Source organism: Cryptotermes secundus, unplaced genomic scaffold (genome assembly GCF_002891405.2).
Source record: "Cryptotermes secundus unplaced genomic scaffold, Csec_1.0 scaffold79, whole genome shotgun sequence".
Lineage (NCBI taxonomy): Eukaryota > Metazoa > Arthropoda > Insecta > Blattodea > Kalotermitidae > Cryptotermes > Cryptotermes secundus.
In genome coordinates, this window is record NW_019741974.1 from 3,245,638 (window position 1) to 3,271,824 (window position 26,187).

The 26,187-nt window shown below is 43.5% G+C and overlaps 2 protein-coding genes across 2 annotated transcripts in view; one reads left to right on the forward strand and one right to left on the reverse strand.

Annotated features, from left to right (window-relative positions):
- Nucleotides 1-26,187, forward strand: part of LOC111872784 (mitochondrial ribonuclease P catalytic subunit) — a 516,563-nt gene that overhangs the window by 24,261 nt on the left and 466,115 nt on the right. The gene's annotated exons all lie outside the window — the stretch shown is intronic.
- Nucleotides 1,393-4,784, reverse strand: LOC111872802 (WAS/WASL-interacting protein family member 3-like). The gene is made up of 2 exons (XM_023866991.1): nucleotides 4,767-4,784; nucleotides 1,393-2,244 (listed from the first exon to the last, which is right to left on the reverse strand). Exons 1-2 carry the CDS (start codon nucleotides 4,782-4,784, stop codon nucleotides 1,393-1,395), a joined length of 870 nt encoding a protein of 289 aa, XP_023722759.1.

Here is a 26,187-nt window from a genome sequence, read left to right on the forward strand (position 1 = left end):
GGGTTGTTATACTTCGAGACTCCCACATTTTCTAGACGATCGACTCACATGTAGCGGTGAGGTCAGCCCTAAGCTTTGGTCGTCCTTTACCCCCGAATATTTCTGGTACTCATTCCTCTTAGAGGTTGAGGCGACCCCAGGGTCATAGTGCGGTTGGAAGGATTAGATCAATTTAAAAATCCAGTGACCTAATCGGGACTCGAACCGGCGACATTCCGGCTTGTAGCATAGAGCCTCAACAAACTACGCTACCACGTGCTCCTTTAGAGCACGACAAGGTGTCAGATCAAGTGCTCGCCAACGAAAATTATTACGGAATACCTACCACGCTTTATAGTCTAATACGACGAAATACTTTCCACTACGACATAACACTTGTTGCTTTAGTAAGATGGTGTCGCCCCAGTTCCCCACCCTAGCCATTAGAAACATGGACTGATCAGCTGAAGTTCTCTTTGCTGGGAGGTGTGACAATAACAGCTTTCATTTTGAACTAATTTTCTTGATTTTAATTAGAGAATAAAATATGGAAATAGCGACACACAACACGTTAAGTAATAAGAAACGAATGCGAATTTCGCTAGTAATAGACGCAACTGCACAGTTAATAGGGTAATGTAACTCTTTGAAAGCAGCAACTGAAAGGACCCGTGACTGTGTCCATTAGCGCTGTTGAGCCTTCGAGCTCCATTACCAGGCAGATAATTGGTTGGTTCAACGTAATACCCACACAGTGTTTACACTTCTTCGCTCGCAGATTGCAATATTGCATAGACCATAGAAAATTTATACTTCTATGTAAATAAGGTTCACTACTGATGATAATATTAGATAAATTATTAAACCAGCACCGTTCACCTCCCACCTTAAATTTTGCTTTTTTTTATTGCTAGTGGGGTGGGACTAAGTGCCTTGTACTGCGGCCACTTCTGGCCTATTGTACCAGCCCCAGATGATAGGTAAGGGTGATTGTGGAGCAATTGGTGGAATGAAGATTGGCAGGGGAAACCGAAGTACTCGGGGAAAACCTGCCCCAGCTCCACTTTGTCCACCACAAATCCCACTTGACCAGACCCGGGATCGAACCCGGGCAGCCGCGATGGGAAACTAGCGACCAACCGCTTGAGATATGGCGTGGCCGGCATTTGATATCTAGGTAGTATGTTTGGAAATTAAACACGTGGACGGACAGACACAGCGTATAGAATATTTGTCTATTTTTTACAGTTTTTTGTGCGTAAGGAGTACAAAATATAACACCAAAAGAAAAGTTAAGTAGCTTTATTTATGTTGGTAGCAAGTGTACATGTCCAGAGTAATGATACAGATTTTTTGCCGGTGCCATTCAGTTTTCAAAACATAATACAACTCAAGAAGTCCACCTAGTGGTGTTCAGTGCTTCCCGTAGAGCCCAGCCGAGATGTGCCCAAGCCCTCCAGCTCCCCCATACCCGTGTCCCAGTGCACCAAAACCACGGCCGAATCCCACGGTCTCGGCGTTACCGGACGGTAATTGCACAGGCTGGGGTACTTCCACAGTAACCGGATGAGGCACAGGGACAGCCACAGGCTGAGGCACTTGCACGGGTACGGCCTGAGGGACAGGCACGGTGTATGGTTGAGGTACAGGAACAGGGACCGGCTGAGGTACGGGCACAGGGAGGGGTCTGCTGACGGTGACAGGGACGGGCCTCACCACGGTAACAGGGACCGGTTGGGGTATGTGTACAGGGACAGGGCGGGGGACAGTGACAGGGTATGGAGCAGGGACGGGCACAGGGACGGGTCTGTTGATGGTGACCGGTACTGGCTGTGGCACCGGGAATGGAACTTGTTGGGTTATGGTGTTCACTTGCAACTGGGCTCCAGCACTTCCCCCGAAACTGGCACCTCCACCAAGACCGGCGTGACCGAAACCTCCATAACCGTGTCCTGAAGAGAGCTCGAATCCTCGGGGTCCAACACTAGAAGCGACTCCAGCATACCCATGCCCCACGGAACTAATGAAATTTCCGTGCCCAATTCCTCCGTGGCCATAACCCACGGAGCTAATGAGGCTTCCATGTCCAGTTGAACTTGATCCGCGGCTGATGGAACTGTAGCTGAGGCCTCCGTGCTTGTGGCTGATAGTCCCAAAACCGAACCCTTCTCTTCCACCTTTCTCTGTGTTCTTTCTCAGCGGTGTTTCGTCCTTGACCACAATGCCCCCAACGGCGAGAGCCAAGACACAGATCTCAAAAAGTTGCTGGAATTAGAAATGAAGTTATGAAATTGAAAGCAGTAATACACTACTGGGAGTTGCTTAATAATTTTTTAGATGGGTCGTTGTTCTTTACGAGAAAATTGTACTAAAACGCAATGTATGAAAATAATATCTTTTTGCAGTGATTAATTCATGACATTTTCTGTTGTATTTAATTCGGTCATCTTTGAGCCTATTGTCTAGATAATGTGGGACCCTCAACGTCTCACAAGCCTATGGGCCTTCACGGCCTGGTACAGGGATAGCTTTACTTTTTTTTTACTGCTGTTGCGTGTATGATTTCGGTACCGAAAGAAGACGCACATCAAATGAAATGTATAACATATTTGGAGGAATGTACTTAAGAAATTACATTATTTCTCGCACATGCGTACACTTCGTGCACTCTGTAAAAAATAGGTAAAGCTATCCCTGTAACAGGCCGTGGAGGCCCATAGGGTGTGAGAGGTCGAGACTCCCACGTCTTCTAGATAATCAGCTCACAAATGGCGGTAATTTTTGTTAGCATTACGCGCCGGAAGCCCTTTTACTCAGCAGAAAAATTCCTGGTACTCACTTCTGTTAGACGCTGAGTCCAACTCAGGGCCATAGTGCGGCTTGAAGAATCAGGTGAATTGAACATGCAGTGACCTTATCGGGATTTGATCTAGTGACCTTCCGGCTTGTAGCATAATGCATCAGCTTTCTCTGTCTTCGAATATTGACTAGAGTTGCTAAGATGGGCGTTCTGTGTAAAGGCGGATTTACACTAAGGCAACTATTGGCAACCGCGCCGGATTCAGCGCGATCGCATGCTGCAAGTTGCTCACTTGCAGGTAGTGGGTAGTGCAACCACATGCGACTTGCGTCCCGCGTCCCGCGTCCCGCGTCCTCTAGTTGCTGCGGGCCGCAAGTTTATCCATCGCTAGTGGGTTCAGTTACTTATTCGCACGCGGCGCGATCGCATGCTGCAAGTACTCACTTGCAGGTAGTGGGTAGCGCAAGCGCATGCGGCTTGCGTCCCACGTCCTCTAGTTGCTCCAGGCCACAAGAGTTCAGTTGCCTACTCGCATGCTGCGTGATGAGTTGGGACACGGATAAAGCCAAGTGTCTTATCGAAGAATACCGCGAAAAGAGCATTCTGTGGGATTTGCGGGAACCCAATTATAAAGACAATCGGAAGAAGTTCAAGCTATTGGAGGAATGAGCCACGAAGTTTGGATGTTCGGTGAAAGAAGCGAAAGAAAAGGTTACAAATCTCAGAACGACCTTCCACAGATACAGAAATAAGAGCGGATCCGACAAATGTGGGGCCCACTTCCCTTCATTGAGTTTCCTTCTTGAGGATGGCGCACCAAGAAGAGGACTTTCAACGGACGAGGACGTAAAAATTGAAACAACCAGTCGCTCTCTGTGTAAATGAGGTCGGTCACATGTGGCAACGGTTGCTCCTAGCCGCATGCTGCTTGATAAATTGGACGGCAAACATAGTCGCCCTGGGATGGCAACTAGGTTGCTTTTAGTTGCCCCAGTGTAAACCCGCCTTGAAAGCTCCCACACACCAGAGCGATGGCGGCGGCGGTGGCGATAAGTCTTCTCACACCAACAACGCGGTGGCAGCGATCAGTTTGAAAAATCGCGTAAGCACAACATCGTAAACGATGTATCGATTATCTCGTCTGGGAGAAGCGTTAAGTTTGGCAGCGGTAGTTGATGACGAGCAGCAGCAAGCAAGGTAATTATTCCTTTTACTCGTATTGTGTACAATTGGAGAAATTTGAGAAGTTATTACAAATATTAACATCACAATTAATATATTTTTCAGAAAGAAGCGTAAGAAAACGTGGATTCACGACCTTAATCTGCTTCGTGAACATGAAGGAGAATTTCATACTTTATATCGGCAACTGCGGCAACACGAAGAACGATTCTATATTTACTTTCGGATGCCAATTGAATGCTTTGATGATCTACTGGACCTAATTAGTTAGTTAGTTATTGGAGAGGGTGGGTTCCCCGTGCACATAGACCTGTCTTGGTCCATTGTGCTTCCCTCTATGATATTCTACCAGTCTCTATATCCTACCGGTACTGGTGCTTACCATCAGTCCCGCCCAGCCAGCGAGACCGGCTCTGCTAGCTGATATGAATCTATAAATCCACCAGAGGTATTAGAGATTGCTGTTGGGCGGGAAACGTCCTGAATTTGGCTCAGTGACATCCTTTGGAGATATGAGGTTCTTTTACTTGCCGTAAAGCTACGACACGGGATCCACGGCTTAAAGTCCCTCCCGGAGGACTTGTTCCCTGAATTTTTCCGCCCTTAAAAATTCGACGACCTCCGCCGGGTATTTGAACCCGCGTACTACGAGTCATGAGGTGGGAACGTTACCTCTAGACTACGGAGGCCTCTCTGGACCTAATTAAGGGAGATATTATGTATTTTTACTTCTTCAATATGTTTCTCTGGTGTGTGGGAGCCTTAAGACTCACTGCAAGCGTAATTGCGACGTCACAGTACTTACCAGGAGGAGCATCTTCATGCTTGTTTTGTGTTTCGTTGCATCGAACGGAGAAGAATGGTAATGCACTCATTCCAGTTGGAGTTTTATATACTTCATTGAGACATGCATGAGCGGCACGCGTAGCTTTCACTGCTATCATATTCCGCATTATAACCTTTTCTGTGTTACGTGTTCCTCTTTTAATACATTCATTACGAACTGTACATTTCGATCCGTGTTTTGTTCTCTATTGGGCCTGAAAATATCATATTCAAGACAGTCGATGTGGGATTTGTGGTGGGTGGAATTCGGATTGTTTTTTTTCAAAACACATAAGTCTTATCATTAATCAACCGATATTCTGACAGCATGGAGCAGATTTTTTGTGATGATGATACACTCTTAGTTTTAGATAACATTACTCGGCATTTCAAATTTGAAAGTTCATTTCCATGTTCAGAAGCGTCCACCATTGGCCCCCATCCTGAGCCAGTTTAAACCACAACATGCCATCATATCTTGACGTGTGTGAGTGTCTATAGAAGTCGGATTTATTGAACACTTACAGAACGTACTCGTAACTACGAATAACTATAGTTCTATCGCTAATTCACACACACTATAGCACTCACTAATTCTTCTCATTCTGCTGTATCTTCGCCGGTTGTCGCCTGGCAACGGCTTACAAAGTCGTAGCTTCCTCAGCTTCCGTGTTCACGTCCTTACTGGCCGCAAACTGTCTCACAGCTAACAGAATTCTAGACTTGTTCTGCTTAAAACACTTCTGCACGGACCACACAGAAATCAACTATCCCAACAGTTCTTCTATTGTTGCGTCAAGTAACTATCGCAGGGATATATAACGCCGCTTTCCGCTTACTCAGTTGTTGCGTGTTACGAAAAGTTACGTCCATTACCTAGCAACGGCCGTTGTTTAGAGAGCCATTGCCTAGCAGCAGCTGTTGTATAGCTGCTTATTTCGCGGTCGGTGCCTGGCAGCTGGTCTACATGTCAAAATATATTTCTTTTGGAATAATTTTAATTTAATCATCCTGTTCCAAAGAACCCTTCCAAAACCGATGCCCTGTGTACCATTTCTTAACACGTTACTCTGTCGTCTGAGACAGTCAGTCAGTGAAGATTGAGAATCCTAGTACGTGTGTAACGGTGGTCTGTAAATTGTGTAAACCAGCACTAACACTGTATTCTTTGTAAGTACGAGTTGATTGTAAAAGAATTATTAATAAATCCAATCATCCAGTACAGAACCCATTATTATTCGTCACGGAACCCCGAATACGTGACAACCTATATATAAAAAAGTAAAAAAAAAAAGTAAAGGTATCCCTGTAACAGGCCATGGAGGCCCATAGGGTTGTAAGATGTCGAGGTTCCCACATTGTTGTCAGCCTTATGCGCCGGCCGCAATTTACCCCCAAGAATATTCCAAGAATATTCCTGGTACTCATTTCTGTTAGAGGTTGAGTCGACCCCAGGGCCATAGTGTGGCTGTAAGGATTAGGTCAATTGAAAAAATCCAATGACCTCATCGGGACTTGAACCCGCGACCTTCCGGCTTGTCGCATAGTGCCTCAACCAACTACGCTACTGCGTGCCCCATACGGGGCAGTCAAATGAAAATTGGTCACCACGCATAACTCACACGGCGCGCAAGTTGGTAAAACTAGAATTTGCTTACGGTACGAACATCTGCTGGGGACTCGGGAAAGCACAATGTCAACGTACCCTTGCACCCTAGTCGTTTGTTTATTGTGCTGTAAGTAAGGTTAGCGCTACGTGTGGTCGTCCAGCATCAGTAATGGAGGCGGGTAAAGAAGAACAGCGAAGTGTAATGCGCTTTTTGACTGCTGAAGGAGGACGAGAAATTCATCGTCGCATGTCTGTTATTTACGGCGAACACAGCAGGCCACGTTCGTGTGTGCTGGCGTGGCATAAGAGATTCCGAGAGGGACGTGTGTCACTGCAAGATGGTGCTCTCCCAGGACAGGCTCCGTGTCATCACTCCTGATGTTATTGTTGCGTTGGATGGTCATATCCGGGCAAACCGACGGATCACTGTGGAAGAAATTAGTCTTTTGATGGGAATAATCTGCTCGCAGTGGGTTCCGCATCAACTAACGGAGGAACAGAAGACTCAGTGAATGGCTGCATCACTGGGTCACTTGCAACGATACCATGGGGAAGAGTATGCTTTTCTGTCCCGTATTGCCACTGGGAACGAAACTTGGTGCCACCATTTTGAACCCAAGAGCAAATGGCAGAGCCAACAGTGGAAACACGTGAATTCTCCCCCACCGAAGAAATCCAAAGCCGTACACACAAGTTCCGGTAAAGTGATGACGTTCTTCGACTGCAAGGGCCCTTTGCTTGTCGAATTTCTCGANGCCCACAAGCTTTTTCAAGGATGGGATTGACCGTCTTATCTCCCAGTAGGATAAATGTATTAACAGGTTTGGAGATTACTTTTGAAGTAAGAAATGTTCTTTAATATGTTTTGGCTTCTGACCCATTTTCATTTGACTGCCACTCATATACGTATATATTAGCCATGTGCCCGTCTGTCAGTCTGTCCGTCCATCCGCTCCACCTCGTTTTCCCTTATTTCGGGCTGTGTAAAAGTTTGTACGACAGATAAATTTGTCTTGGAGAACCAACCCTGAAAAAAATCATTAATTTTGCCTAATGGGGGGGGGGTTGAGCGTATATGAGTGTTTGCCCCAACCACTATCCCCACTGGGAGAGCATTGCTATCATTACGGGAACCGGCATGCGAACTTCTTTATTTCCTGTAATAACCACTGGAAAATAGTATCGAAACAAGCTTGCTCTGGAATATGGCGTGATATAGATAGGCTACGGGCTAGGGTTCGAGTCCCGGTAATGTCAAAATTTTTCTCTTCTCCATGTTGTCCAGACCAGCTCTGGGGTCAACCAAACCTATCCAATGGGTACGGGGGCTCTTTCTCCGGGGGTAAAGCTGCCGGGACGTGAAGCTGACCACTCACCTCTATCTAGCACTGAGGTCAAGAAAATGTGGATCTATACATCCTCTCCCCTATATACCTTAATGGCGTCGTGCTTAATTAGTTAAGCACAGGAACAACTTTATTTTTTTTTTATTTTTTATGATTACATATTTATTTTTTTAACTTATTTGTGTTCAAGTAGTTGTGAGTAGTGTTAAACTCTATCTAGAGATATATTTGTAGGAAATTTCAATACAGATAATTTTAGTGCTTTAGAGTAATTTTCTTTATACGGCCTGCCCTACATGAATTGTGTTCTGCAGATTACTGAAGCGACGAGTGTGTGAGCCTATGAATATGCAAATGCTAGATGTAAGTACCCACCAGGTACAATAAAAACAGTTCCTGAAATTACAGTGCAGATTTCTGTTCACGGGCACATCCCGTAGACTACATACAGGATGTAGCTGAAAGGCGTTGATAAAATTCTAGTACGAGTTCCACATACCAAAGAAGAAAATACTGTCCGTACCAACATCTGTCCGGAGACATTTGATTCGCGAATTATGGCTGAAAGAGTACATTTATAAGAAGTGCACAAAATGTTCTCCATGAGATTCAATGCACGTCTCGACACGTTTCATTATCTGTTCAATAACGTCAGGGTAGTCGCGGATAGCCTGATAGGCATGCGCAATGCGATGGTGAACTGCTTCGCTGTCAACAGGAGCTGCAGACAAAAGGGTTTTAGATGTCCTCATAGGTAACGATCCAGAGGATTCAAATTTGGCAAGCGTGGAGGCCACGCAGTGTCCCTCCGCTAACTACCCGTCGGTCATAATGGCTTTTACTGAGAACATCTCTCTCAGCACGGCTAAAATATGCCGGAGCACCATCGCGCATGTGCACTATTCCTTCAGCTGTAACTCACAAACTAAATATTTTCGGACACATGTTTTTATGGATTATTTTTTAGAGTTAAAGTTAGAGTTCCTGGTTACAGATCCAGATGTCCGGGTTCGATTCTCGGCGCTACCAATTTTTTCTTTTCTGAGAAGTAGTGGGTCTGGAACGGGGTCCACTCAGCCTCATGATGAAAACTGAGCAGCTATTTCAAGAAAATAGCGGCTCCGGTCTAGAAAACCGAAATTAACGGCCGTGGGGATTTGTTGCGCTGACCACGCGACACCCCCTATCCGCTAAAGTTGGCACTAACTTCATCGACAAATGGCGGTCGCTCAGTCGGTATAGTTCGCTTGCGGACTAAAACCACGGAGTTTTTTTTTTGTTCTGGTATGTGGAACTCATGCCCAAAATTTGTCCACATATTTCATTTACACCCTGTATATCGCATATCTTATATATTGTATTACTCCTCCCAAACAGCGCGTAACAGGTAAAATAACACGTACAAAAGTGTTCCTCCTGGAGAGGGAATCCCTGACAAAATATCACTCTATTTTTCTATTTAAATGATCAACTATCCTCCTTCTTCCAATAAATCATAATAACAGTAAACATAAGAATCTCTCCTCTTGGTGAGCTCTCTTTAGATGGATGTCTGGTGTTCTTTCTTTTTCAAGAAGGAGGCGCAGGGTGTCCAGTAGCTGAATACGATACACACTTTCAGACGTGTCTTACGTTATATTTTCGGTGAAGAAAACAGGAGTTTACTTATATTTTTGATGCGATATTTTGCTATTTTCTTGTTGTGAGTACAAAACGAGAATTTACATGTTTCAACTTAACTTTACGATAAACTTACATTTGTGGCATGTAGAAGTTTCTCCCTACATGGAAGACGCGGCATATTTTCAATTCTTGTATTTTCTGTGAAGGTTATGGTTAAAATATTCTGAAGTGTACACTAGATATCGTTGTGATATGTTTTCATTTTAGTTTATTTTAAAATAAATAAATGAGTTTGTATTATGGTAGATTTAGGCCTAAAATATATTACAATTTCATGCATGTGACATTCCAAAGACAGGCTACTTTAACGTGGAAATACATTTATTAAATACACCCTGCTTCACAAGAACTAGATTCTATATGTGGTGTGTGTCTGAGCCCAAGAACCTAAAGACGTTAATCGCAAGTTAATTTTTTTAATTCTCTTAGTAGGGCGTAGTGTCCAACTGGGTTCACTCGGCACGGCGGCCACTGATTGGCCTATTGTAGCCTCCCCCGGGTGATTATGATGATGGAGAATTTGGCGGAATGCAGATTGGTAGGGGAAACTGAAGTACTCGGAGAAAACCCACTCCAGCTTCACTTTGTCCACCACAAATCCCACTTGACCAGACCCCGGGATCGAACCCGGTCCGCCGCGGTGGGAAGCCAGCGACTAACCGCTTGAGCTATGGCTCAGCCTATGCTGAGGTTAGATTAACAGGAATGACTAGAGCTACACAGCATACTGTCACAACAAACTCACGCCTCTGGCATACACAATGACACAGGTTACCTTGTTAGTCTAGTCACTTGAACGGCCGTATGCTTGACCGCCACCAAGTTTAAGCCTTTTATACTTTCTATTTCAGGCATCGCCTTGTCCGATGTTGCGAATATTCTCATTATCATGATTTTGTATGACTTCTGTTTGTTGCCTGCATAATTTTGTTATGTAGTCATACACGTAGAGGATTCTGAACGCCACGTGAAAATCGCTAACCGGTTTGCGCCTTGTAAAATTGCCAACGCTGCGGAGAACCTTGTTTCGCAGGCGCTGCAATTTCATTAGAGGGGTAACTTCAGCAGATTCCCAGGCGGGACTAGCATAAATCATTGCAGATCTAGTGAGAGCTTTGTGGAGGGTGAATTTAATGTTAGCGCTCAATCGCCCACTTTTGAATAGGGAATATACTCTAACGAATGTTCTGAAGGCCTTGGTTTCGATCATTTCTATGTGCACTGTCCACGTAACTCTCTTATAAAGATTACACCTAAATATTTTTCACTATTTAGAAATGGAATATTTCGTCCATTTAGCGTAAGAGAAGACTCAGGCTGTCGACGACTACGAGAGACGAGAGAAGTAGACCCCTTGAGTCTTATCTTCATTAATTTTTTTATTCCAGCGCTCACACCAGATCTCCATTGAGCTGGGACCGCGCTGGAGTTTTCTGACAATAAAACCCTCTTTGCGATCTGTCGCATACAGACAGGTGTCGTCTGCAAAAAGGGTTAGGCGAACAACATATGTTTGGAGAATGGGTGGGGGGGGAACATAACTTATGTACAAGTTAAACAGAGTTGGGGGTAAGACAGAACCTTGTGGTACTCCTGTTGAATTTCTCTTGACGTAGACATTTCGCCTTCCACCGAAACTCTGAATTTATGTTGTGAAAGAAAGGACCCAATAAGCTTGGTCAAACTGTTCGAAAATTCCATAACTTATGCAGCAAGCCACAGTGCCATGCTTTATCAAAGGCTCTTTCGATATCCAAGAACACTGCGGCCGTAAACATTTTGTTGTTGAAATCAGCGTAACATAGTCGGCCAGGTTCATACATTGCAGTGTCGTGCTGTGACGTGCACGGAAACCAAATTAGCTTGCGTTGAGCAGGCCTCTCCAATGTGCTGTTGGAGTATTTGTAGATTTTTTTTTCGAATAGTTTTCTTGTTGTGGACAGGAGGCTAATCGAACGTAAATTTTGAGAGAATTTCGGGTCTTTACCGGGTTTAGGTGAAGTTACTACTTCTGCATCCTTCCAAGGACTTGGAAAATGATACAGCCGAAGGCAGTGATTGAATAAATGAGTCAGGTGAACCAATGGTCGCTTTGGAAGGTGCCTGAGGCATTCATTTGGAATGCTACCAATTCGACAGGTCTTTCTCAATTTCAAGGAATGTATTAATTTCAGTAAGTTACGAGTAGAGCTCGCTCAACAGAATAGGTCGGTCGAGTCACATAGCTTCGAAACGTAACTACAGAAAGCACTGCCTGCCTCACCTCTTCTATTATTGCGTAACATCAAGGCGCACGCGTAAACTGCGGCTGTACATACAACGACTGTACGCGTCGCTTATCGTGACACTTTCTCTATTGTTGCGTGAGGGCATTACCTAGCAACGGCCGATGTTTACAGAGTCACATCTTAGCAACAGGTCTACTCCACAATATTATGGAAAGAAGAGCAAAATTGCTTTAGGAAGAGCTGCTCTTACATAGATCGAATTGAGTTGCAAGAACGACATAAACTATATCCACGAACCGTATCCTCCTTGAGAAGCTAGTGGTCGCTAGTCTCATCAAGAAACTTCTCGTCATTTATGAAATGCGAAGGTTTATTACTACATTTACAGAAACACTGAACCCTTTCATGAACTAAATGAATCTAGCCCACGGCTCCCAACTTATCTCTGAAGGGTTCATTTTAATATTGCTCTCATTGCTCATTAGCAAGGGAAACTCAAGTACTCGGAGAAAACCTGCCCCAGCGCCACTTTGTCCACCACAAATCCCACTTGACCAGACCCGGCCTCGAACCCGGGCCGCCGCGGTGGGAAGCCAGCGACTAACCGCTTGAGCTTAAGGGTAACGTTCCCACCTCATGACTCAAGGTACGCGGGTTCAAACCCGGCGGAGGTCGTGGGATTTTTAAGGGCGGAAAAATTCAGGGAACAAGTCCTCCGGGAGGGACTTCAAGCCGTGGGTCCCGTGTCGTAGATTTACGGCACGTAAAAGGACCTCATGCCTCTAGGAGGCCTCTGAGCTAAATCAGGCCAAAAAGTTTCCAGCCCAAATAGTTTCCAATGCCTCCGATAGATGGGGAAGTATTAGGTACCACTGCCAGAGGAGGGACGACCTCGCTGACAGAAAGGGACTAATTATTAGATACCACTGCCAAGTAGAGGGTAGAAACCTTGCTGGCAGAAAGGGGCTGATAACAAGCACCAGTATCGGTAGGGGATGGAGACGGTAGAAATTAAAAGGGGGATGTACAATAGACTATCAGTCACGGTGCATGGGGAAACCCACCCCCTCAATACTGAATCACTGAATCACTGAACCGCTTGAGCTATGGCGCGGCCTCAGCCTCCTGTTAGTTAGTTAGTTAGTTAGTTAGTTATTAGAGAGGGTGGGTTTCCCCATGCACTTAGACCTGTAGTGGTCCATTGTGCTTCCCTCTATGATTTCTACCAGCCTCTATATCCTACCGGTATTGGTGCTTACCATCAGTCCCGCCCAGCCAGCGAGTTCGGCCTCCACTAGCTTGTCGGTATCTGTAATGCTTCCCCAATCTATCAGAGGTGTTAGAGACTACTTGTTGGGCGAGAAACGCCCTTGAATTTGGCTCAGTGACCTCCTTAGGAGATATGAGGTTCTTTTACGTGCCGTAAAGCTACGACACGGGACCCACGGCTTAATCAGCCTCCTGTTACTTCCTTCTCAGTTACTGTGAACCAATATACATCCATTTATTAGTTTCGGAGATACAGTAAATGTGAACAGTTAAACGTCAATTCCTACTAATCTTTTACTTCCAGCTCAGGCAACGAACTTACAAAAAAGTACAAGGAAAGGTCTCTTTGCTGATCACAATGGCCACGCGGTCTGAGGTATGAACTGCTTTCGCCTGCTCAAACACTGTGATCGTGGATTCGAATCCCACTCGAAGCATGGTTATTTGTGTTTATTATGTTTTTGTTGTCCTGTGTAGGCAGCGGCCTTGCGGCTGGCTGGTCACCCGACCAAGGTGTCTTACAGACTATCTAACCTGTAAAACACGAGGCCAGAATTCATCATGGACTGTTGCGACCACAGTCATTTCCACTATATATTTCTTCATGACGTCTGTTGAAGAAATTCCTGTTAATTCACATAACAGAACTAACTCACCGAGTTGCTTGAAAATAAATCAAAGTACTCGTACTCGTACATGTAGTAGCAGTAGTAGTAGTGGGTGTGGTTGTGGTGGTAGTAGTAGTAGCGGTAGTGATGGTGATGGTGATGGTGGTAGTAGCAGCAGCAGTGATTGTGGTGGTAGTAGTAGTAGCGGTAGCGCTGGTGCTGGTGGTAGTAGTAACAGTGATTGTGGTGGTGGTAGTATTAGTAGTAGCGGTAGTAGTAGTGGTGGTGGTGGTGCTGGTGGTAGTAGTTGTAGTTGTTGCAATTGTAGCTACAATATACTCCTTTAAGAACTGTATGGGTGCCAGACCAGGTTTCTCAACTGCCTTATTAACTCGCCATTATAAGAAATTTACTTTCCTTTGGGACTGTGGCAAGAGATGACAGGGAATTTGGGGGATAATACAAAGGGCGAAGGATACAAATAACATTTTATACGAAACTCGGAATCGTTTTATTTAAAATGCATACGAAAGTAAAAAATAATATCAATCCACTATATATTATGAATCACCGTAGTGTATATCATTATTAATAATAAGGAATGTAATGCCAGTGCTGAAATGTTTCAGTGCCGCTTCAAAATTTAGTTCTTCCCGTAGAACCCAGCCGATATGTGCCCAAGCCCTCCAGTTCCTCCATGCCCGTGTCCCAGTGCACCAAAACCAGGGCCGAATCCCACAGTCTCGGCGTTACCGGACGGTAAGTGCACAGGCTGAGGTACTTCCACAGTCACCGGATGAGGTACAGGGACAGCCACAGGCTGAGGCACTTGCACGGGTACGGCCTGAGGGACAGGCACGGTGTATGGTTGAGGTACAGGAACAGGGACCGGCTGAGGTACGGGCACAGGGACGGGTCTGTTGACGGTGACAGGGACGGGCCTCACTACGGTAACAGGGACCGGTTGGGGTATGTGTACAGGGACAGGGCGGGGGACAGTGACAGGGTATGGAGCAGGGACGGGCACAGGGACGGGTCTGTTGATGGTGACCGGTACTGGCTGTGGCACGGGGAATGGAACTTGTTGGGTTATGGTGTTCACTTGCACCTGAGCTCCAGCACCTCCCCCGAAACTGGCACCGCCACCAAGACCGGCGTCACCGAAACCTCCATAACCGTGTCCTGAAGAGAGCTCGAATCCTTTGTTAACGTTACCCAAGGAGCTAACAAGACTTCCATGCCCAGTTCCTCCTTGGCCATAACCGACGGAGCTAATGAGGCTTCCATGTCCAGTTGCACTTGAACCGTGGCTGATGGAACTGTAGCTGATTCCTCCGTGTCCATGGTCAATGCTTCCATGCCCTGAGCCGTATCCTAAACCATCAAGTCCTCGTTTCTGAGTTATCTTTTCCGATGACCCATCACCTTTGATCACTGTACCGTCAATGGCAAGAACCAGGACACAGAGCTGGAACAAAAATATTGTATAACTTATTAATGAAAGAAGTTTTCTCCAGAATATTGTTTGTGGCCATGATGGAATCTAAATTCATTATGCGTTCTCGCTTTTACAGCAGCAGTTCGGTATTTCCCACTTGCGCTTCTTTCTCTCTGATTACAATCTCTGTGTATTTTGCATGTAACCGAAGCATAGTGAGTAGCTGAATTTTTTTTACTCAAAGGAATGTAGGCTTGTGCTAACATAATTTTTGCATGACTGTATGTGTGTGGCGTTCTGATGTTTGTGTATTTTCTCTTCTGTAACTTTCGAACAAATCCCTATACATACATGACTCTTCCTACATTATTACGAAAATAAATCGTGCCCACGTTTGTACCAGCATCCCTAACTCAAATATTACTGAAACAGCTGCCGTGCGCACATATGAGGTAGATGTGGCGCTAACTCCACGTAATGAAGAGTCCTTAGAGGTGAGATCGGTAAAACATTGTAATCAATATTACTCGTATGTGTAGGGTAGCCTAGAGTAATTGCATGACAATGACATTTTAATTCATCTTTTGAATTTATTGTAATAAACAATAAATGTTTAGGTTACGGAAGCGATTTTTTTTCTATGCAGATATATAAATATGGGGCACGCGGTAGCGTAGTTGGTTGAGGCACTATGCTACAAGCTGGAAGGTCGCGGGTTCAAGTCCCGATGAGGTCATTGGATTTTTTTCAACTGACCTAATCCATCCGACCCCACTATGGCCCTGGGGTCGACTCAGCCTCCAACAGAAATGAGTACCAGGGATATTCTTGGGGATAAAATGCTGCCGGAGCGTAGGGCTGACAACTTTGCCGCCATCTATGAGCCAATTGTCTAGAAAATGTGAGAACCTCTACATCTCACAACCCTATGGGTCTCCACGGCTGTTTTAGGGATACCTTTTCTTTTCTTTCTTTTTTTTTTACTTAAATTATAAATATAACCCTGTTTACGGATCCAGCATGAAGCGCTTCCATTTTGTGGCTACTTACAATTATAAAACGAATTCAATTTTGAGGTTATATCTCATAAGTTTCGGGAAGATCTAATAAATACTAAATGAGTTTAAGCACAAACTTAATAAGTTGCATAATTGTTAATGCAGTATATAATCGCTGTTACCTTTATAATTTATTGATTGAATTGTTTTCGTCTGCAGGCGCAGTGGCCACAAATAATTAGACAATGATTATAGTAATCTGATTAGAAGTTACAGATATTTCTTTAATATGTATTTCAGAATAGCAAAAGTCTCAAGATTCTTCGCGCTTATATGAAATAATTCAACAATTTTTATGCAACGCTTACATGTTCTAGAACGTATAGTCAGCCTCTAGCAATGATCACTGAACACTCAATTTCGTTTCGAAGGCAACGCGTTCAAAATCAGTCGTGTATGAGAAAGTACGTGCAGTGTCTCTGCATATGTTCCCCCCATATTGGTACTATTCAGAGGCATTTAAATGAGGCCACGTTTTCAAAGTATTCTTTAATTTTCCTTATAAAAGAATAGCTAATCCGCGACTGAAAACTAAAGTACACTATTTTGTGTGTGTGTGTGGTATTTGTTGATTTCTTTTGTTGAAAAGTCACATTAAGTACGAAATTCCGAAATACTAGAAAAACCCTCATATCGTGGACAATACTGTCTAACAAATATTCATAGAAAATGGAAATAATATTTCTAAATGCGACACACTGCTTTTCATTTTCTTCTAGAAGAGTAAAGAAGTAAGAACAAATGAAAACTAACTAATCACAATGGCCATTTGGCTTAGTGCATGAACAATTTTCGCCCGCTCGAACACTGGGGTCTTGGGCTCGAATCCCATTTGAAGCATGGATGTCTGTGTGCGTTTATTCTCTTTGTGCTGTCCTGTGTAGGTAGCTGCTCTGGGACGGGCTGATCCCCGTCCGAGCTGTCCTACCAACTGTGCATACGTTTAAGAAACTGAAAAGGCGGCCAAAGTCCAAAGAGCTATAGAGAGCCAGAGAGAGAAAAAAAATAAAATTAAACCCCTTTACAGTTTCGCAAAGAAGATATTTATGAAAGCGATCGGATGCTGAGCAACCAAACTGGCCATGCTTCTGAATACTCACCAGGAGGATCTTCATGGCTGTGTTTATGCTGAGATGCGCCGGTTACTGATACATCCACTGCAGCCAGAAACTTATATAGCCAGCCGCGGGCATGCATGAGAGGCATGGGGAGCTTTCACTGTGTTTGGAATTCGCATTGCAGAGGATACCTTTTATCTTACACTTATCGATGTGGTGTTGATTTATAACAATTTAAATTACTTTAGACTTCTTTCTTTTATTTCCTGATTACAATCAGCTACACATGGAAGAAGATAATACTACTAGGCAGGAAACTCTGTTTTTTATGTTGTGTTTGCATCAGTCTGGGGCTTCATCGCAAAGGAACCGCTTCCTATAACACGGAATGGTTTATGTTTTAGTGGTTTGAATTCGTCTCGTTGGAAGTGACGCGTGAACCACTGCCATTTACCTCTTAATTTTACGCTGACGTGAAATTTGTTCTCGCACTAAAGCAGAAAAAGTTATAACGAATATGAGAATAAATTTCCGAAGAGAATATTTGCACCCGAGAGAGATACTTGCTCATGGAGCTGAGCACTTCTGGAGGAGCTGCCAATTCTGCAGCTACTCAAGAATTTCCCAGCATTTTATGGAACCCGAATGTTTATTACCATGCTCACTGGTCCGTATCCTGAGCCAGATCAATCCAATCCATACCATCTCATTCTATCTCTCTAAGATCCATTTTAATATTGTCCACCCACCTAGGCCTTGGTCTTCCCAGTGGTATTTTTCCTTCTGGCTTTCCCACCAATATCCTATATGCATTCCTATTCTTGCCCATTCGTGCTACATTCCCTGCCCACCTCATCCTCCTTGACTTGATCATTCTAATTATACTTGGAGAAGAGTACAAGTTATGAAGCTCCTCATGTAGTTTTCTCCAACCTCCTGTCACTTCATCCCTCTCTGATCCAAATATTCTCCTCAACACCCTGTTCTCAAACACCCTCAGTCTTTGTTCCTCCCTTAATGTCAGAGACCAAGTTTCGCGGTATAGCACGCGGACTAAGCTCCATAACGTTCTGAATTTTATCTTAGTTTTTCTCTCTGATTTGGAACGTAATGGAGTCTAGCTCGCCTACTATTGTTTTGGTTATCAAATGAAAAAGGGCCAGATAGCAGGGTATGTAGACTGTATGAAAGTATATTATATACAAAATTTTTATCTACAATTTAATGGAGAATCAGAGGAGAATAATATTAAATACATTTCGGAGATAAATTTTGAGGAAGTGGACAGGACGCAGCTGACTCCTGACGGGCATGGTCTTATTATGGTGTTGGTGGATACTCGGTCTCCTTAATCGCATGGAAAATCTTGATAAGCTAATTAAATATAGACTGTCGAATTAGGTAGAACACTGTGTCAAGTTCTGCATAGTTTCAACATCTGTGATACTATAAACGGTAAGCCTACTCACTGCTGGGAGTAAATTTATAAGACGTGAAAGCTCAGGTTGTCACCTGGTTTCTTCCTTGGCTTATTCTTCAGCCATGATGATGTAGGCAAAATGGTCCTCCTAAACGTCGATTGACTTTCAACGGACTATATGAAGTTATATCCCAGAAGATAGAACTTTTCAAAACCACCTCTGTGAGAACCTCAAATCTTATAAGTGAAGCAAACGTTTGTCGTTAATCATGCTTCCATATTTTCATGTAAGGCAACCACCAAGAACATCACAGGTCTGGAGAATGGAAGACACCCTCAATATCATCAAAGAGACGCATGCAAAGGGATATTATGCAAGTAAGAGCAACAGAAACTTCCAAATCCGTCGGAATTGAAAATTTTAAAACTGACTGAGATTGGCGTTATAGACGCATGCACTTGTAGAACTGTGATTGAGGCAAAGACATTCGTTTGTCGAAATATTCTAGCTGATTTTTGAGAGAAGCTTTTAAACTTTGGGGGATGCATTATTCAGACAGCATGTAGGGAATGCAGAAGTGATGGTATTGGATTTTGGTATGCCTCGAAATTGCATTGATGATGCTAAATATCCAAAATAAGTTAAAGTTACGTGCCCGAGGAATGAAAAACAGCGAGTAACGGTGTTACTGTACATAATTGCTAATGGTCCTTATACAGAATGCGCCAAAATATTCAGTACTGAAACTCACCCATCTCGAACATGCATGTGCATTTGTCGACGGGGCATAGCTCCAGCCGCACGTGTTCCCAGTAGTGACAAGGAAGTTGTGTTGTGCAGTTCTGTTGGAAATGGGTCTCTCGACGGAGGAAAATTATTCATAGTTGATTATTGTTTCCTGTCATACGGAAGTGGTCGCTAGACAACTCGCTTCCTTGGTTTCGAGCGGCCAGATATTATCGTCCAGAAACCGCTACACAGTACACGTGTGACGGTATGGTGTGCCGTCTCAGCACACGGTACATTAGGGCCCTATTTTATTGAGGATGAGGAAGACAATGCTCTTACCGTCACCCAAGAACGCTACAGGGACATGGTGATCGGACCATTTCTTCAGGATTTGAGAATGTTCTGTCGTGCAAGGGGTTTTCACATGAATAGACAGTGGTTTCAACAGGACGTCTTTTTATTTCAGTACTGAATTTTTGGCACATACTGTATTTTTATCAAAAGCGAAATCATACCTATGAATGCAATTTTTCCTAAATAAAAGGGTTGGATAAAAATAGTGGCAACACTGCTGTAACATGAAAGATGTACCTCAGGTGGCACTAGCGCCGTCTGTAGCTGATAACAGAAGTTCAGTTGAAGTAGTGTAGTGAGTGGCTCTGGTTGTGTTTCATTGAGTTACATTGTGCATTGTCTTGAAGTGCAGGAGCCCAGTTCAAGCACCCTAACAACATGTTTACGAAACAAAAACAAGGCTCCTGGATAAAAATTGAAGTTGTACGAGGTCGCAGTGCACAAAACTGTTATTAGGGACTGCTAAAAGCATGTGGTGATGCTGCTTTGCCATATCGCACAGTGGCACGGTGGGTGAAATTGTTCCGTGAAGGGAGGGATGCCATTCAGGACGACCCCCATGTTGACAACCACACAATTCAGCTTCTTGCTTCTTTGCTGGATGTTGATCATCGAGGGGCTGCCCGGGAGTTAGTTTCTGAGGCAGGCGTATGTCACAAAACCGTGCTCCACATTCTGCACGATATTCTTGGATACCGCAAAATTGCAGCGCGTTGGGTACCCCATACAATGTCCGAGGTGCAACAATGGCAACGTTATGCAATTGCACAGGACTTGTTGGACCGGTACCAGAGGGAAGGTGACGACTTCCTTGGAGGGATCGTCACTCTGGACGAAACTTATGCTCGCTCATACGGACCGCACTTGAAGCGACAATCAAATGAATGGAAGCATCCTGGCTCTCCTCGTCCAAAGAAAGTGCGCCCTACACAGAGTAATGTGAAGGCGATGTTCATTGTGGCATATGACACTGATGGAGTGATACTGCACCACACTGTACCTCAACGACAGACAGTAAACGCTGCCTACTACTGCAATTTCCTGCGTAATTATCTTCGTCCAGCACTCAGGAGAAAGAGACGACACTTGTTGGCAACGAACCCCATCATCCTTCATGACAGTGCAAGGGCCCATACTGCTGACGCTGTCAAGGATTTCTTTGCCGCTGGCGATGCCAGATACTGCAACATCCGCCATACTCACCCGATATGAGTCCGTGCGATTAGGATCTCTTTGCTAAAATGAAAGAACCACCGCGAGGGACACGTTACAGTTATAGCTTTTTTCTTTTTACGAGTGAATCAGTGCTACTGAAAGCGCAGAAGACTGCAGATAAGAGTGTGATCTCCCTGGCTTCTGTTACGTGACAGTATTATCTCACGGACAGTCGTTCGGTGTCAAAATATATCACGGGATGTAGACTGTGGGGGCACGCGGTAGCGTAGTGGTTGAGGAGCTATGCTACAAGTCGGAAGGTCGCAGGTTCAAGTCCCGATATGGTCATTGGAGAGTAAAGCGCGGCCGGCCTGTAGTGCTGACAATCTTACCGCCATCTTTGAGCCGATTATCTAGACAATGTGGGACCCTCAACGTCTCACAATCCTATGGGCCTTCATGGCCTGGTACTGTGATAGCTTTACTTTACTTTACTTTACGATATTCCTTACAATACGCTCCCAGACTCTACTGATATATGTATTGTGATCAAAGTTTCTAAATCTGCAATTTTTTTTTAATTGCATTCTGATATTTTTCTCTAACTTGCACATTATTCGGCTGCTTGAAATTAATTTCTTCTACATGCTTTTTGGTTGCTTCCGAATATATTGTGACATATATGCCGATTACTAGGCAACGGCTGGATAAACACATCCCCGAAGTCACGCTCTCAACAGTGGGACATCCATTTCTAAGTAACGGATCAATAAACACATATTCTTGGCAATAGAATACGGTGTTTTCCGTGGGGTGCCGAGGAATTTAAGAAGGGAGAGTCAGGAGAATTGGAGTACGATGGAGTTCAGTTCAGTTGGAAATCAGAATAGTTCCTGTGGAGTGTCCAGTCGGAAGAATATGACAGTGTGTCAGATAGTGATTTGTCAGCTGTTGTAACCAGTTGTATAGAGGTCCAGTAAATTCGATCATCAAATCCAAAAAACCGGTTTTATTAGTCACGCAAACCCAGGATACGTGATAATATTATGATAAATTAAAATGAAGATAGATCGTCTTTTCTTAAAAATTTATTTTGTTTAGAACACAACACACAGGCCTGCATACTAATACAAATATCATATCTAATATACGAGCACTTATATAACTTACATATTTTTCAGTTTCTTGAAATTTAAACCCTTTGATATACATTTTTGCGTTGCTTCCAATTAGAATAAGCTAATTTAAAATGATTCAGGATTGTCTTTTCTTAAAATCTATTTAATATAAAACATAGCACATAGGTTTACATATTAATCAAAATGTCACATTTAATTTTAATTTTTAATTTTTAATAATTCTTGTTGGCCTCTTACATTTAGGAAACTCAGCTGAATAAAATTATGTTCCTGGTAACTTATGAAGGAATTGTGACTGTTATTCCCTGGTAAATTTTCGTACCTGATAATATAACTGGGAAAGAGCTCTCCTTCTATTGCTTGACAACAATTTGCCGCATGTTATCAAGTATGATATAGATTGTCATGAAGATGCAGGAACAAATTAGAGTCATATTTTGTTTCTTCTAAATAACATGAGAACAGACGGGATTTACACATCTGTGAAAAATGTTGAACTTAGATGTTGTTTGGGTGGAATTTATGTAATACGCCCAAATTACAGACAGTGTGGATTGCGGGTTTTGTCTCCTAGAATGCTTTTATTACACTGAAGACACGAGGGTTCGAAATTTTTTTCCAATTTGTAAAAATAACGTGTAAGGAGACATATCTGAATATTCTCATATTATATTTCTGTTCCTCGTAGTTATCATTATTAGTCCATAACTTGAGTTTTTTTTTCGCCGTTTTTTGGGGTGTAAAATATTTTTAGTATAATGTCTTCACAGAGGTTGCAATCACCACATCTCTGCACGTGTCATCTCACACTTGCCACCAATTAGAGATCATTAAGCGGAAATTAGAACTCATTTTTTACAGCCGCAGGATCTGATATTACATAGTTACGTTAGTCTATTAGAGACTTTAAAGTGAAATGAATAAAATCATTAATTCGGGGAAATAACATATATTGGAATACACTCAACGTTTATTTCCACATTCCCGATAAAAGTTGAGAGTGCTTCACCAGCATCATTGTACCGAGACACCTTAGGTGTCCTGATGGAAGGACTGCCTGGTGAGTCCTAGACCACTTACAGCATAATTTCCTAAATTAAAATTGGATGTTGAAGTTGCTGTGCTCCCGGTTTTGCTTATTTGAGTTCCTAATCCTCTCTGGTTCCAAGAGATAAGCGATCCTAAGTTGCCTGAACCTGATCCTATTCCAGGTATCAAAGTGCCTGTTCTAGAACCCTTATCATATTGCACCAGACTGGAATCGCTTGCTCCTGTATTAATACTTGCAGTATGATCGAAACCGTTATTAGCGAATCCTGTTCCAGGTTGTGAGGTCTGTTCGAAACCAGAATTTCCTTTCGCAACCTCAGTGTTCGAGATTGGTCTGTACCTCAGGACAAGACCCTCTTTCTGTGCGATGTGGCCCAAGTAGGAAGCACCATTACTTGGGGAATATTTTAGTCCGTAATATCTCGAACCAACTACTGACGTTTGTCCCTGAAGTGAACTTCCTTGTCCTAAAATATTTCCTGACCCAACATGACCTGGACGGTTACTGCCAGTTCCGGGATAAGTTGGCCTGCTTGACGTGTGACCAAGACTGAAGCTACCTGATCCAGCTCTAAATTTTGGCCTATGTCTTAAAGCAGAAGGAACTGTAACTGACCCAGGATTAGGGTATTTCCCTTGTGCAGTAAAATATAATCCTGCTGTAGCACTTGAACCGAGTGAATGTTCCTGGTTGGGTCTGCCTGATCCGTGATGTAAAGCGGACAAAGTGGATGCTGAATTAAGATGTGAGTCTTTTCCTAAAGCAGTAAAATATAATCCTGCTCCGTTACTTAAATCACGTACGGATCCGGAAATTTTCCTCCGACCAAGATTGCCTAAATCGTGATTAGAAGCAGAGAAGCTGGGTGACGCAGATCCAAGATTTTGGTGGTCTCCTGAAAGGACTTCTAATCCGCGTCCTATCTCAGATTTTCCAGATCCTGATTCAGTGCTTGTTGTGTGACCTAATTCAGATCCATCAAAACCCGAACCAAAATTAAAGCTTTGATCCTGACTGGAAAAATTGGAGCCATGTCCAAAGCTAGTTCCAAAGCTAGCGGTGTTCATTGCACTGGAAGTACTTAAACCTGTGCTCTGTTCCAAACCGGGACTATTGAAGTCAGTACCAGAATTATGTCCAAGATTGGAACTAGTTATTTCTGTTCCAAACAAGGAGCCATTTCCAGTATTTGAGCCTACCTTTATGTTTAAGTTATGGGCTAAATTCGAGTGTCCTGCTAATAAGTTAAACTTCGGGGTTTGTCCTGTAAACGTGTTAGAATTATGGGAACTGAAACCGAGTCTTATACGAGAATTATCGGAATCTAACATGTTGCTTTTGCCATGTTTGATGTTAGAATTTTCATTACCTAAAACAGCACTCTCTTCTGTGTAACCCGACGCTAGATGTATATCTGTGTTGGGTAAGATATTCCCTATATTAGTTTTTTCCGATCCTAAGGCAAAGTTAGTTCTGTGTCCTAAGCTGAAAGTTCCTGATCCTAAACCTGATCCCTTCTGACCGGAGATACCTGATATTAAACTGTATCCATATCTAGGAAATATTTTGTTAAATCCCAGTCTAATACTAGATACTTGTCCCAAATCTGGTTTTCCATATCCTGGCCATATTTTGGAGGCCTGCCCTGCACCTGAATTATCAGTTTCCAGTCCAGATTGAGGGATGTTTTCTGCATTAGAATTGAGCAATAAGGAAGTCGATGCTTGCTGTAAGCCTAAGTTGCTTGTCTCTTGAATGTAGTCAGAGAACTGCCCTGTGTTAGTACCTGTTGAACCTGTTAAAGTAGAGGAAACTGGCTCCTCGTCTCTCTTTTCAGGTTCTGGTCTAGTATTCGTGCCATGTTTTGACATGGGAGCAATTTGACCTGAACTCCCAGTTATATCGCCTACGACTGGAAAGTTTCCATCATTAACTGTAGACGCAGCAACAAATTTCATTCCCTGAGCAGCCGATATGGGTATCTGGTAGGGACTGACTAATGCGACCACTTGGGGTACAGGGACGGGAACATGGGGAAAAACAGCGGGAGCCATGTTAATTCCTATCTTAGCTGCAGAATTAGCTAGTTGCAGACCAAAAGTATTGCGTCCTTCAGGTTCTGAAGCATGTGAAGTCGTTCCTCCATGACGGTAAAGGATGTCTTGAATCGGTTCGATGCCATGAGCACCTGAAGTAGTGTTGTGTTCTGCTACTCCTTGAGACCCAACAAATCCTCCAGATCGCGTCTCTGAAGTTCTGTCTGTGTCATCTCTTATTATTATAGCGTCGGTTACTACAGCGAAGAAACAAACCTGAAATTGTAACAGATTTTGATTAAAGATAACACTTTCCCTTATTTTATAGACTGTGAATAACACTTGCTCTATCACTTTCATTTCATTTTCCGGTTCTGTACGTTCGCCTTAGGTCTCGTGGCTGAACAGAATCATTGTGACTTTGCGAAAGTGTTGGGTCAGCCCACCATTACAGTTATGCTTCGGCGTAGCCTACGCCACCTGGAAATATTTGGGAAATATTTTGCTCCGGTATTCGCGATGTAGTATCACATTCTCCTTTCTTGATCTTGGATTGAATTTGAGACACTTAGACCCGCTGGGAGAATAGAACCATCAAGTAAATGCTTAACACTAAACCAGAAGGAAATAGGATAGTGGAAAGACCAAGATTAAGATGGGAAGAATGTGTGTGGCAGGACATAAGAATTTTGGGTGTAAAGAACTAGAGGAATGTAGCATCGAACGGAGAAGAATGGCGAGCAATCCTGAGGAAGGCCAGGGCTCACAAAGAGCTGTCGTGCCAGTGATGATGATGATGATGATGATGAGACCCGCTGGCCCTAATAGATTTTTTATAATTGTCCTGAATATGTCAATAAAAATAGGACACAATTAAGCTTCTTTTTACTAAAAGAGTAATAGTCAATGACTTCATCAGACTAAGTATAGAATTAGTGAGATAACATAAATATAGAGTAATCCTCTTTGGCTTCATGCTCGAGGGGTTTATGTTGATAGTTGTTATACAGTAGAATCTTCAAAGAAGGGGATACCTGTGTGACTCGGTGTTCGAAAGTGATTCCACGTACTAGAATTTAACACCATAAAGTTCTTTTTTTTCTTTGGCGCTACAGCCCCAGTTTGGACCTTGGCTTACCTCCATGAAACTCTCTGTTTCACTTCGGCTTACTAGATCTTAGACATTAGGTAGGACTATTTGGACGGGTGTTCAGCTCGT